The sequence below is a fragment of the Rhyacophila brunnea genome, unplaced genomic scaffold (assembly GCF_057557595.1).
Source record: "Rhyacophila brunnea isolate RB1 unplaced genomic scaffold, BYU_Rbru_1.0 scaffold_14, whole genome shotgun sequence".
Lineage (NCBI taxonomy): Eukaryota > Metazoa > Arthropoda > Insecta > Trichoptera > Rhyacophilidae > Rhyacophila > Rhyacophila brunnea.
In genome coordinates, this window is record NW_028232796.1 from 22,738,027 (window position 1) to 22,752,977 (window position 14,951).

At 31.9% G+C, this 14,951-nt stretch overlaps 1 protein-coding gene across 1 annotated transcript in view; it reads left to right on the top strand.

Moving 5' to 3' along the window:
- The window catches only part of LOC147075721 (trace amine-associated receptor 9), a 229,679-nt gene that overhangs the window by 167,951 nt on the left and 46,777 nt on the right, over positions 1-14,951 (top strand). The window contains exons 4-5 of the mRNA XM_085942045.1: positions 9,799-9,938; positions 13,733-13,904. Of these exons, the coding sequence (XP_085798171.1) occupies positions 9,799-9,938; positions 13,733-13,904 (312 nt within the window). The remainder of the gene's footprint in view (positions 1-9,798; positions 9,939-13,732; positions 13,905-14,951) is intronic.

The following is a 14,951-nucleotide window of genomic DNA, read 5'->3' on the forward strand; positions in this document are numbered from 1 at the left end:
TCATTATTGTTAGTAACCCGCTTTTCTTACTTACTTCACTTGGATTGTAGTTGTCTACAAAAATATGTCAGATATTCAAATTTTCAGCTCTTTTTCACATATTTTGAGTATTTTAGGTTATGAATTGTAGATGAGAGAATGTACATGGTAGAGTATGGATGACCCCTAATGCGGTGACAATTAATATTATTTCTATTCAACGAATAAATAACAAAATTTGAGAATATAATATTATTGTCAAACAAGAACTTTTTGTCTACGTGTTAAAACTGTGAACTAACAAGCCCCTCCTATGCAGTTAATCATACTTCCGTTTCAAATGAGGAACGCCCCTAAATTTATCATTTCATTTTACGCTTCCGTTGTGTACGGATCTCTCAATTTATGTAATTTGATTCTTTTTATAATAAATATAAAACAATCAGAAGTGATATTATTAAAATTATTATTAGTATTTTTTTAGTTTATTGAGAAGAAGAAAAGAAGTCGCATATAAAAAGAGAGCTGATACATTATTTAAACACGCGTTGCCGCCATGACAGGTACGTCACTGAGAAGTCTTCCATATGCGACTACAGCAACTTCCGGTTATCGACGAGATCTTGTTGTCGGACAGTACTATTCTTTATTGAACATTACATAATTTGAAAATACCTCAGAAACATACCTAATAAATAAAATATTATTGTAAGTAAATTAAGATTAAGCTTTGAAGGTTCTGGGATTGACTAATACTCATGGTGAGTACTTATGATTATTTTACCGAATTCTGACTTTATTTTTTGCAATACGACCGTCGAAAATTTGCCATTTTCGTAACGTGAGTGTACAATTTTATATATTGCTTGGTAGAGAAACAATCCATAGCGCTAAATACTAGACTTTCAACTGGCAAATGGCGATATGTCAAAAAATATGCGCGAAATATTTTACAGGTAACAAATCAAAGGACTGTAAAATTCATACCACGAGGTTGATAACCCCATAAATTATTCGGGCCCAATAGGACACGCGGACATGATGGCAACCGAGGCCAATTTTGCGGCCTTTACTAAATTCGCCAGAGCGTACGGGGAGCGGGACACTCTCGACTCCCCTTGCGACTCTTCAAATTAAAGTCACTCTGATAGTTGCCATATAAATTAACATCATGCATTTGCACTTCGGTGCAAGGTTGCATCACCAGTCCCGTGCGGCTCTGCTCGGGACAAAATAAGGGCTTAAATTCTTTGATCTGGCACACGTAAGGGTTAATGTTAGGCGGCCGCGTATGACGTGGCTGCATATACATAACGGTTGCGGAGGTGGGAGTTTTACACACCAACTCCATAAATTAAAAATTATACTAACATCTAATAATAAACACATTTTATAAATACAGTCAGGGAAAAACATTAATTGCTAAAACATTAAAATCTTCAACACAAAATGTAATTAGTCTAAAATTATTACATAGTTAAAATTATATTCGTTCAAAAATAAATATATATGAAGCAAGATTACACAGAAATGTGAAGCAGAATTTCATTACTTCTAATCCAAGATTTTCTCATTTAATTTACGTATTAATTCTTTGTTATGATATTTTAATTAATTTTAATCCACATGTTTTTTCCAGGCAGTAGTTGTCTTGTTAATGTTAGTAAATATACCGAAATCTTGCAACAAATCCGTATGGCCCCGTAATATATCCCAATATTGTCGAGTGTTGTATATACTGGCCGACGAATGGCCGACTAATGGCCGACTAATGGCCGACGATGGCCGAAATGTCGATCTGCCATCGAAAACCCGGCAATATTTCTGACATACTATATACAGTATTTATATAAGCAGGAATACATAGTAGTAAACTATCTTCTCTCTCGTTCACGTGTTTTCGTTATTACTCAATTAAATAAACTAAAATTAGAATACAAATAACTTTGAAAAATTAATAATGACTAAATGGACAAACGATTTAATTAATAATGAAATTCATGTACCTACGTCGTCCTGAATCACAGGACGTGAGTTATACCTATTTAATAAATGTCAAAGCCAGTTTCCGATTTTCTTTAAAAGTTTTTAAACAAGTACCTCATTATGTAGAACTAATTCTTGGTTCGAATTATTCATTGATTCACATTTTTATTAAGATAACAATTTTACGCAGCAAAAACAAGAACAGTCGCCAGTATTGCCATGTTTACCGAAACTACAGAATTTTGACAATTTCATCTGGCGACACTCTTGCCTTCACTTTTAGCCATTGTTGCATTGTTGACCAATATTACCTGGCTATAGTTTTCAGAAATGTTTCCGGCAATTTGCAATCGTTATTGCACCTTTAGATTAGGTACTGTCTGGTTTATTCTTCGGATCTCTAAACCTTTCAGATCACCTGATGTTCTGAAGGTACTTTATTTCTCATATGTTCGATCCATAGTTGAGTTTGCTTCTATCGTGTGGAATCTACAGTACGTTATATACATAAACCGTAATATACATAAAACGATACAAAACCGATTTCGTAAGCACGTCAATTTTAAAGCTTACTGTTATGATTTATCTAATTCTATTCCGACCACTGAAACTTTTATGGTACCATCTTTGGAAAGTCGACGTTCTATATCTGATCAATATTTTCTGTTTACAATTATCAATAGTTTTATTGACTCGCCAAACCTACTCGAAAGGGTGGGTTTCCATTATCCGTCAAGATTTACGCGAAATCAAACTTTGTACCATGTCAGTCGTAGCGATTCTAATAACGCACAAAACTCTTTTATTCGGCGCTCTTGTTTAAATTATAATATGTATTTATCTACCATTGATCCTTTTAATAATTCACCTGTTTCATTTAAACGCGCTATCTCCGAAATTTTGTATAAATATATATATATATTTATATATTTTTTTAAAAATGTTACTTTTTTTGTGTATAATTTAATTATTCATTATTTTTCCTCATTTTTCTCATGTAATTTTCTTATGTAATTTCTTTATATTTATGTTATTATTACTCTCTATCTTGTTAGGCTTAACTATATTATAATTTATACATGGAAACTTTGCTGGTTGCAATAACTTCTCATTATTATATTTTAATTTTTTAACCAATATGTAACTGTTTGTTTCCTTAACAAATAAAATAAAAATAAAATAAAAATTATTCGACATAGTATTTTTTTAATTATTTATTGAATATACCTAACAATATAAAAACCATAATATAATAATGAGATTTTAAGTAGAGTTTCCATGATGGATAATAAATACATTTATAAACGCAACCAAACCGATAGTACCTATCGATATTTTAAATTGTGGGAATTTTGATCATTACTCTTTTCCAGCTTATTTCTTTATAGCGAGTTTATTTTCTCTGTCTCCATTAATCTTATTTGTATATTCCGCTAGATCCATTAACGTATTCCACAGTCCAACCGGAGGACTTTCAGCGGGATACACTACGAGATAAAAAGGTGTATCTAATGAATGGTCATTTGTTTCTACCAACACTGACCTTCCTGATCCAATTTACCCAATGTGGCGAGCAAATGCATTCGATCTAATGGCAATAATTACAAGGAAGGGTATTCGATAGCCTCTGAACTATATTCTCTGCAAAATCTAAAATCTGATACGTCTCGTATATACAGTGGAGGATTTTATCAAGGATCGATTTCGTTGAGGGCCAAGTGCTGTATGAAAGTCGGAAATGAAGAACTTGGGGTATCTTTGAGAACTTAGATTAAATAGCTTTATAGAAAAATGTATTATGTCATTATGATTCTCTTCTTCATCTTCCACCCTGTCACGACCTAGCATTGGGGCATAGGACAAGCACAAATTCGGACCACTTCCCTCGGTCCATCGCCAACTCTTGTGCCTCCCGCCATGTCAGACCTTCAGTACGTAGATCGCTTTTGTAGCACGTCTGAAGGGTGAGGGAGGGCCGGCCACGGCGACGGAACTCTTGAGGCTGTGCCACAAGGGTACGAAATGTCGCACTCTTTGGCGGCATCCGGAACACGTGTCCCAGCCACGTAAAGCGTCTCTTCATGATAATTTCGATCACCGAAGGCTGTTGTGTCTGCTCATGAACTCAGGTGTTTGTAACGCGGTCGTCCCAATGTACTACTAAGATTCGGCGGAGATATCGATTCTCAAAGCTTAAAAACCGAGACTCTTGAAGCTTAGTAAGATGCCAATATCATTAGGTACCTATTATAAAAGAGTATTAGTGTAAACGTTTCTATGTTAAAATAGATAATAAAACCATATTAAAGTAGAATGGTGTCAGATTTATGTGCAATATGTATTAGTATCGTCAGTTTAAAATGATATTAACAATGTTCCAAAGTGATTTCGTCATGGCCGCAATGCCAGAAAAATCTGTCCTTCCTCTACATCAATAGCACGTATCCATATTATTATTTTGTTAACGCCTGAATTATATTTTTAATTTTATCTAATTTAACATTAAATATGGTAATTTTTTCATTAGAACTCGTAATTTTGGAGGAAAAAAAATAGTAGGTTACACCACGTGTCGATACTTGAAGTTAGCTTAAATTACATGTTAAACTATTTCGTAGTATTTCTGTATAGAAACACTAAATTTATTAATTACTACATACATGGTTATAAGTAGGTAAGTATTCTTTTGACTGCTATTTATCAGAATTAATCAATATTATTTGATTAAATATTTGTTTTATTTAATTAAACAAATAATTAATCAAATAATACAATGCAGTTCCACCATGAATTGATAGTTAACACTATAAAAGAAGATAATCAATATGCTTCTTAATACAATATATTAAATCCGTCTAAATAACCTCCAGACTATAGGATACCGCGGATAGTACTAAAGGGCTCGAGCAAGTTGCGAATGGAGATTACCGGGTTTCATACGGTTAAGTTTGCGGGCTCATGTGTGGTTATCCGGGGGTCTACGGGCGGCTCTTTCGGCTTTCGGATCGTATGCCACATCCGGGTATTGTCAAACGCGATACGTGCCCGACTTGGTTCGATGATAGGTCTGTTCAGCAGGATTGATTATTCATTCGTGATATATTGAGCATTTTCATATACATATTTATATGTGACAAAAAAAATAAAAAGTGTAGAGCTGTTTAAAGTTTGCCATTTTTACTTATTCTTTTTTTTTTTTTTTTTACTTATTCTATAAACATCTATAATAGCGATCATACCACTCAGCATTATAAGTGTCATACACTTCAATATTTATGTTTTGTTGTCAAAACAAAACAAAGTGACGAAATCGATAGACAGGATTTCCTCAATCATAACCTTGATCAATAGTATTTATTTTTGTTTAATTGCAACAATGTCTCTTGTATTGTATGGACTGCATTTGTATAAATAGAAAGGACGACCCATAACTCGTCATTCATCACGAGTCCGTCACTCGGCTCACTCACTCATAACAAGTCCGTCACTCCACACCGTTAATTTTACTCCGAACATTGTAACTCTCTGTACACTACCGTTGCCTTTATCACTCATTACGTTCTCCCACTTTGATCCCCAAACATAAATTTCACTTGAGCTATAATATATATAATAATATATTACTTATTATGTTTGAAATAATATAATAAATGATTAGCTTTTTAATGTACCTATTTAATTAGTATTACTATCTGATTCGTTCTCCATAACTTAGCAAAACTAAAGGTAGACCATCTCTATTATGGTTAAATAATTTTATATCACGAACATTCATACAATAATACAATTATAGAAATAATCACAATATTACTTATAATCGTCATGATATATAGTATAAATTTAACTATATTTAAACATTCAAAGGTTTTTTGTCTATTTTTCGTATATCATCTAGATACCTAAAATTCGGTACAAAAATACTAAAACTATGACAATTATTGTAATAATGTTGCTCTAGGTGCTCGATTTCTAGATATAAATGTACAACAAAATGTGTGACTTTGACTTGCTTTATAAAATAATTAAAGGTATACGTTTGAAAAAAATAATTCAGATATTTTATAGGGCGTTATGTTATAATAAGATATTGCAATAGGTAGATATGTATTAATTGTGATATTTGGTGATGAAACCGAAAGCTTTCACGATTACTTAGACCTAATTTTTTGCATAAATGGTATTACCAACGTTTAAAAATGTATATTATAGTTCTTTGATTACTTACTCCAAATTGCTGATAAATTAATGTATAGCAATCAGTTGATATTAAAAATGTAATCTGGTAAGATAAAAATCTTCAGATTATTAATGGGTAGGTATATGCTTGGAGAAATTCAAAGAGAAAAACGCGTCCATAGTTTTTCTATAGCAACTATGTCACAATCATTTCCACTGTGATAGTGAGAATAACCATGACATCGCACTTTGACCAGAGTTAGAAGCCTAACGTTAGAATCATGATAACATTATAATTGTATTCAGTTTTAGCGACATCAAGCGACTTCGTCCGCGTGAAACACGGAAATAAAGTCAGATACATTCAGAATAAAATTATGGACTAATTATATTTTTTCAATCAATGAGATAGACAGTGGTTTTATGTAGACACGCGCTGTCTCATCATTCTGTCGCTGCTATTTGATTACTTTACCTACTAGCAGCTTAGTCTCTGAGAAAATGCTATCAATATTAATAAGAAAAACCCAAGTAAATCAAAATTTAACAAGATGTGACATCGTATTTCCATGTACCTATATAATTAATATTTTTGTATGTACATATTTCTACTGTTTAATAGCATACTATCTATCTCTTTTTTTATGTCATGTTGTGAACGACTTAAACTTATAATTTGTAATGTCCACAATATGTAAAAATAAATAAATTGAATTGAAAATAAATTGAAATTGAATTGAATTGAAATTGAATTGATTTGAATCGAATGACTATTATTATTATTGGCCTTGTCCTAGAGCAGCTGTGAAAATGTACTCGCAATTTTATTATACTAAATAATATATGTTCAGAAATTATCTTCATTTTTTGTCATTATTTTTTCTTAATCATCGTAATACAACAATGTTAAGACGTGTAAACCGATGCACCAAAGCAGAGGCAGTTTGATTTTTGTTTTAAATCGACGAAACGAAAGTGGTCAAGTATCAGTAATAGTTGTCCTTTGACATTATTGGCAAGTATCCAATTTAAAATGTAACTTCTCCAGGTTTTCTAATGGGATAAGGGAACGTGTTGTCATCTCGAACCCCTTTCAATAATTAAAAAAAAAACAAAACTAACACATTCACTGCTGATCAGTTAATTACCACAACTCGGTCAGTGCTAAAGACACGCATGGCGTGTAGCAATTAGTATGATAATTATATGTGTTAATTAACTGATCAGCAGTGAAATTATATGTATCTAATGGTCACACGCCAGGCGCATTGTGAGTACTGAAAAAGCCAATCGTCTAATATCATAAAAATGTACTTGGTCTGATCCAATCGTATATAATAAAATACCTATTATCAATTACCATACCGCCTCGATGACACGACGACGACAATTTCTGTGATAATTTATTTATTGAATTTTAATCGTTTTTATTTGTGTTTATATAATTTTAATAGTTTATTATGACTGCCCCACTAAAGTTTATTGTTTTCTCCTAAAAAGTAGCTTTTTAGTATATCGCCCCCTGTTGAGAAATACTGAATTAAATAAGTTTAATCGTGTTACAACACTTTCATCAATGTTATTACGATTTTACTATGATCTAAATTCGGATGGCAACACTAACAATAGTCTCAAATCTCTACATTTGACGCCACTGCGATGTGGCGAGAGAATGTATTATTTTATTAAGATACGAATTTGCGAGGTAAAGCATGGAAAACTGTTTACCCGAGATGTTTTATGGGATGAATAATTTAAATTTATGAGCGCGCATGAGGTAAAATTTCGAGTTATTTAAATGCTCCGCTTTACGGGGCATTTTAGCGTTAAGCGTCAACAAAGCCACACTTCAGACCGTTATAATTTTACCCCCAAACAATAAAACATAATATTATATGTTTAATCAAAATTCTTTTACGTTTCTACTGTAAAATTTAAAAGGGTATTTTTCTTCCAACGCTACCAATTCATTGCGAATATTGTTATCGACTAGTAAATAGCCCATGGCTTTATCATTGCGAAATACAGAAATAAAAATTAGCTATCTGAAGGTATATCACTACGCCCCCGAAATTCAGTGAATAGGGCACTGGTTACTCATACAATCGAAGCAGAAGATCGAGAAGGATGGAAAGTCTTGGTCGCTCAAAGGATGGCGAAATTTAAATGTGGTCACGATCCTCAGCCATGAGTGCACGACCAAGAAGAGAAGAAAGACTCATACAATAGCTCTGGATTCGATTCTCGGTGAGGTCACAACACAATTTGTATGTGATTTTCTCAAATTCTTGGTATTTATGTGATCGTTTCACTGCGTCTACTACTACAGTACTGTTTTATTACACTACTATCATTAGCCCTTTACTGCATAATGTCGCAAATTTGCGACATTTCAAACTATTTTGATATAGCCAATGCCATCTGTGTAAATTATCAAATAATATCCTTTTTCGATGCCTAGAAAACTGTTTTACCATAAACATCCTACTTTACCGATTTTGTTTGGACATTTCAAGAAATAAAGCATTTCTGCATTATAGTCTTTGCATTTCTGCTTTGACAGTTGACGAATTCGTATGTACGCGAAAATCCGCATTTGTAAATAAATAAAAAAAAATATACAGAAGATCGAAATTGGTTGAATAAAAATATCTACACATCAAATAAGGTGTGTACATTAGTTTTTTATAATTGTTTTCATTTGGTTTTGTATTTTGTCATACTAAAATGTAAGATTTCCAAATGTCGTAAATCTGCGACACTACGCAGTAACATACAAAATTTAATGAAATTTTCGAAAAATATTTTTTTTATTATTTTTCCTTCATTCACAAGGCATTTTGACACCAAGAAAAAATAAAATTTTTCAAAAAAAAAAATCATGCAGTAAAGGGTTAGGTTCCAAGGCTTGTTGTAATATTAAAAAGAATATGATTGGATTTGATTCCATTTTTTCAAATCAAAATGACGTGCCTCAACATAATCGATGCATTTATGTGAATATCCAGTCAATTTAGACACTACTACACTCAAATGATCTTACGCAATAGATAAATATGACTACCTACCTCACTGAACAATTCCATCGCTGCTATCAACATACACTCTAAAATTGTCGAGGTTTTTTTTTAAATTTGTAATATAAAGTGGAGACGACGAAATTTGTTTCTGGGATTAATCCAACAGTGTCTAATATTTTCAACAAGGCGGTTCTCGTGGTGCAGTGCGTAATACAATGGCCTTCCACACGAGAGTTCTGGGTTCGATCCCGGTGAAGACACAAGATTTATGTGTTTATCTCAAAGCTTGGGTGTTTGTGATTGTTCAAAATTCAATCAAAACCACCTTGTACGAAAAAAAACCAAGGACATGGTTATTAATAATTCAAAAAAAATGTTATTCAACAATAACGCTGCAAAATATATTTTGATTTTGATAAATCGATAATATAAGAAAAACTCCGCCCTCCAATCTTTATCCACACACATTTTCCATTCCTATGAAATATCTCTCCCTACATTATATATTGCCATACATTATTAAAATGTTATAAATATGCAACGTCCATTCCTATATAGGGTCTACATATATTAATAAATATAAAATATATGAAGGAGAATAAAAGTTTTAAAAAAAATGCATTATGCTTTATTTCAGGGTTGTGTATTGGTGATCAGTCTAACGTGGGTGCTATCGGTGGCTCTTTTTGCTGTGCTGGTTCTTCCAAGGGGTGGACACTACTTCAACTCTTCCGGACTTCACGCCTGTGATCCTTTCCACACTAGAATTGCCTACAGGTAAAAACGAATCTTCTTTTTCATGATTAGTAAAATTTGCATCTACTCCGTCTTATACAATTTACCAAATGAAGCAGTTATTCAAAACAGTATCTGGTAGCTGGTGAGCATTGAATCAACTGTTTGTTAGCGCCTTAAATAGGTTGAAAATTTAAGATTTTGGAATAAGTTAGGCGTAGATATTATAATCATTGTGTTCTCGATTCTTAAAATATCTGTGGTTATTGTATTTTTTTATATTATTGTATTGTCAAAACACGCTTTATGCATTCAATTATGTTCATTTAAAATATTAATTCGTAAAATATAGTCAGTAATAGTTTTTATTGGGATTCCCACAAAAATCTAAACATAAAATATGCTTTTAAAGAGGATGCCCGATCTAAAAATACAACGCACAGCATTGTTTTTAGCAGGTATTTTTCACCCCGCGATGGCGAGCGATTTTATATGATACTACGATATTACAATATAGTATCCGAGTTCGAGCCTCGTGTTGTTTTTTCCACTGTGTGTTTGAACCCAGAGTATAGGTTGAGCAAATGGTTAACATTCAATTATCGCATCGACACAAAAAACAGCTGTTAAAATAACCTTCTCTCTGTGAAACCATATAAATATGGTCTTCTTGTGATCGAACATGATTTAAAAATATAAGTATATATAACATAAAGTTTCAAATTAATCTCATTACGTATTTGACATATTCATAAATGTTGTTTTTATATTAACATTATTGCTTGGCCTAATTACAATTGCAATGATACTACTACATACAACAATAGTATTGTATCGAAAGAGAATATTTTTAATCTTGTCCAGACGAGATTTTTTTTCTTTTTGATGCAAAAAAAATCAAATAAAACAAACACGATAAGACGAAAGTACGAACATTTTTTCCCTCGAAAGCATATTACAGTCATATTTTATTTTTATCGGTAGAAACAAAAATATTTTACGGACGTTACCTTGCAAACGTAAGGTGAGCCGGTAGAGAATGTACAAAAAATATTTAGGGAATGTGTTTTCTACGTTGTGGGTAAACCAAAATGTCAAAAATGATGACGCGAAATTTTCTCGCCAGAATTTCTTTTGTTTTTGGTCGCTATGCATAAAAAATGCCATCAGAATCTTAGAATAAATAGAAAATATCAGCGTTTTTAGACTTTTAAATTATTTATTTTTTTAAATATTTTAACTCAATAGTGAAGTAGTGGTACTGGAGGTCATTCGGTCGACGAGCCGGGACTTTTTTTCAAGATATTTTACATCAAACATTATAATATATTCTTTAACAATATTGCGACACACAATAGTTTAATTTTTAATCACGTGAATATCAAAAATATACCGTTGTTATTTTAAAACACCTCAGAAAATATATAATAACAACTACATTTTTTTATAATATACGACGCCTAGCGAGATTCGCGTACATGTGCTCAACCAACTAAATTTAGTGCGTCTTACCTAATTGCGACGAAATAAACTTTCCAATTCTTTCTAAATCGTTCTCTAAATTGCGTTTTTCTGTATTTTAAATCAAAGTATAATAATTAAAACCTTAATCACTAATTGTTGTCAGGATCTTCATAAATTTTAGTTATAACGAACTTCCACTTATTATTCAATGTTTTTGAATAACTTTTCAGTTACAATCTTAAATGCTGTGATTCTTTTGACAATGTTCGATCCTAATAAGATCATAATATGGATTTCCACAGAGTGAAAGTTTGTTTTAACAGTTTTTTTGTTTTTACGAGGAATTGATATTGGCCACTTCCTCGAGCTATAAGGTAATGGCCCAGTTTCCAGACTCAGGATTCTAACTTGGGACCCACGGCATTATAAGCTGACGCGTTGAATAAAAAAAGTTTATTAAACAGATACTTTATTCATTCAACTGTGAAAAATCTGAGAAGCGATTAGTCACTCCAATTCCTAAGTGTATAGGTACTAAAGGAAAAAATATTTCGTTATGTTAACTAAATATAGTGAGAGTCGATCATTTGTATCTCATGTGGGGGAAAACTGGGGGCGGTGTGATTAGGGTTAAAAAAGCAACCAGGCACTTTTATATTTGATACTATACCACCATTTTTAAAACATGTTTGTATCAAATGGGCCTTAAAAATATTATAAACATTACTATAAGAGCAGTGTTTTTTTTATTTAATAACCTCTCGATTCGATAATTATTACTAATTACTCCGATTGTTTGCAACTGAGACGTTATTTCAAATTATTATAATATTAAATTATGTATGTTCTATAAATACTATACTCTGAAATATTGTGTACCTATTGTATAGAATAAAACATGGTTTAACAAAAAAATTATGTGTTTAATCAATTACAAAACATTTTATAAATAATGTGACATTATTCATTGGACATTCATAAATTTAAATCACATAATAGAGATGCATAGTTGTTGGCATGCATGAAATCTCGGCATGATTTACAAACCTGCTCGCCTGTATTGCGATGGATATGGGTTCAAGTCCCATTTAGTTAGGTTTATATTTTTATTATATTAGGATGATTTTTCATCATTTAATTTACCGCCAGATAACTCATTTTCCTGCTAATTTATTGTACCATTCCAATCTGATAGTATCCATCGTAATATATTGTGATACCCCGGTAGTTACTGGTAAAATCTGCAGCTCTACCTAAAAAAAATCTATCAAATAATATAAATAATATTAATTGAGTCACCATTTACTTTAGAATTTCTTTTAAGAAAATGATAATATAAATTATATTAAATTCTATAAGACTACAAAAATAAATTACTTATCTATACTTAAGTATAAAACACATAGAATTTGACGGAATGATCTTTTTTCCGCAACCTGGGACTATCTTACTTTGAAACCATGTTAATCTAATTTCTATTATAAATATTTTGGTAAATAATATTGATTTAAAACAGATGATGTTGTTATGGAAATTTATAAATACCTTTACTTATTAAATATAACATATCATGATAATATTATACTTTGTATAATAAATATATTAATATGTATGACATTCATTTATTATTGATGCATATTAGAATATGTAAAAGATTGATTGCTTACCGTATTTTTCATAAATAGTCACAAATATTATTCTGTCTGCGAAGGAAAAAGATAGATCAGGAAAGCCAAAAAGAAAATTGCAGCTTGATGTTCTATAATATGAGACTTTTCTGTGTCGAATTCGGTGAATTATCGACATCAATTTTCTGCTCTACTTATTATAAATAAATATGCATTAATTTGACATATTTAAGTTTATTTATTTAATTGACAGGAATTTCTCTGCTATATCCCGATATAATTCTATAAATTCATCAGCCAAACAGATCCCCTTTTGACACTCTAAGAGCGGCGTTCGCATTCATATGCCTCTTTATCTAAATTAAAGAAAATTCTTACCAACCTCTATTACAGATAAATACAGATGAAGAAGATTAGCCCAAGTGCCTTGAAACCGAGGAATATCAAAAGTCAAGTCAAGAGAATGGCCTCTATAACAAGCAAGAAACTTCGAGGAAAGAACATACGGGGATCTCTCAATAATATAGGATGATAAATTAATCAAAGTTGAGACAATAGAAATTTTGTTTTTTTAGTTCACTGTACACAATTTTCGCAACAGTAAGTTTCAAAACTAACGCACCAAACGCTTTTCCGTTCTTTACTACATTTTCATTATAAACTACCCTATCTATTTTATAATGTGTGAGTCTATACAAGTTGAAGAGTATCTGATATCACGCTATTTAATTTTGAATTTACTAGGATTCTAGCATGCTGCGCGTACTACTTTCCAACAACGATGGCGCTGATGTACTGTTACGGGTCTGGCTTCCACGTCAACAAACTACGCTTAAAAACACACGAACATGGCACTATAGATCCAGATACTGGCAACATCGTCTGCGTCAAGAGCGCCATTGCGAGAGATTATAAGGTAAAGTTTTTATTATCCAATAAAATTAGCTCGTAATTATTTACGTTATATTTTTAAAAACCTTTTCTACTGACAAATGTATATTATATTCTTGTCATAAAAATATGTAGATAATTATTCATTCACATAATATATATAATATCATCAATCGTAGCCGAGGTCGATCCATTGTTGGATGAAGCCCTCCCTTAGCTCCCTCCATTCTTCTAGATTCCTAATTTTTTGCTGCCACGTAAATCCACAGAACTTTATGAGTTCGTCTATCCAGCGGATTTTAGGATGTCCCTGTGGGCGTTTAGTGCCCCTTGAGTCTTAGTGGTTAACGAATGTGACTCAGGTATAATAACACTATGATTAAAAACAATTTAATAATCGAAGAAACCAGATATAATATTTTTTTTAGAAATAATACCTATAAAAGAGAATTAAGACATTTTTATTGACAAAAATAGGAACTGGCGTTTTTGTTTCTAGAGCCCTCAATTTATTAATAGAGATGTATTTCTTAATAGCTAGTTCAGTCGCTGCTACACAAAACACCAATAAACGAACATACACCACTCTTTAAGTGTTTTTTTAATAAGGTAACAATAAATCATATGCAAGCTAAAAATCGTTCTTTGGTCGGAATTACTCTGCGCACGTATGATGTATGTGGAGACACCAATTAGTATAATTCATAATTATACTACAATGTTCTACTCCGGAAAGTGAGTGATACACATGAATAACAATGACAGTTTGAGTGATGCTTAAAAAATGCAAGTAGTGCGTTGCACTTGTTTAGTATTAGCCGCCACTGGTGTGTACAATATATTAAATTATTTAAAACAATTGACTGGGTCTAATATTATAATGCGTGGAAAGCACAGAGTGTATACATACTCATGAGCTCTTTTTACAACATTTTCATCACATTTTTACACGTTTCAACCGGTATTTCATTAATTTAGTTACGAACGTTTTGTTTAAGTTGCTGAAGTGTTTCTTGTTTATTGGCATAAACCTTGCTCTTTAGATATTATCCCCACAAAAAGTGTATGAATT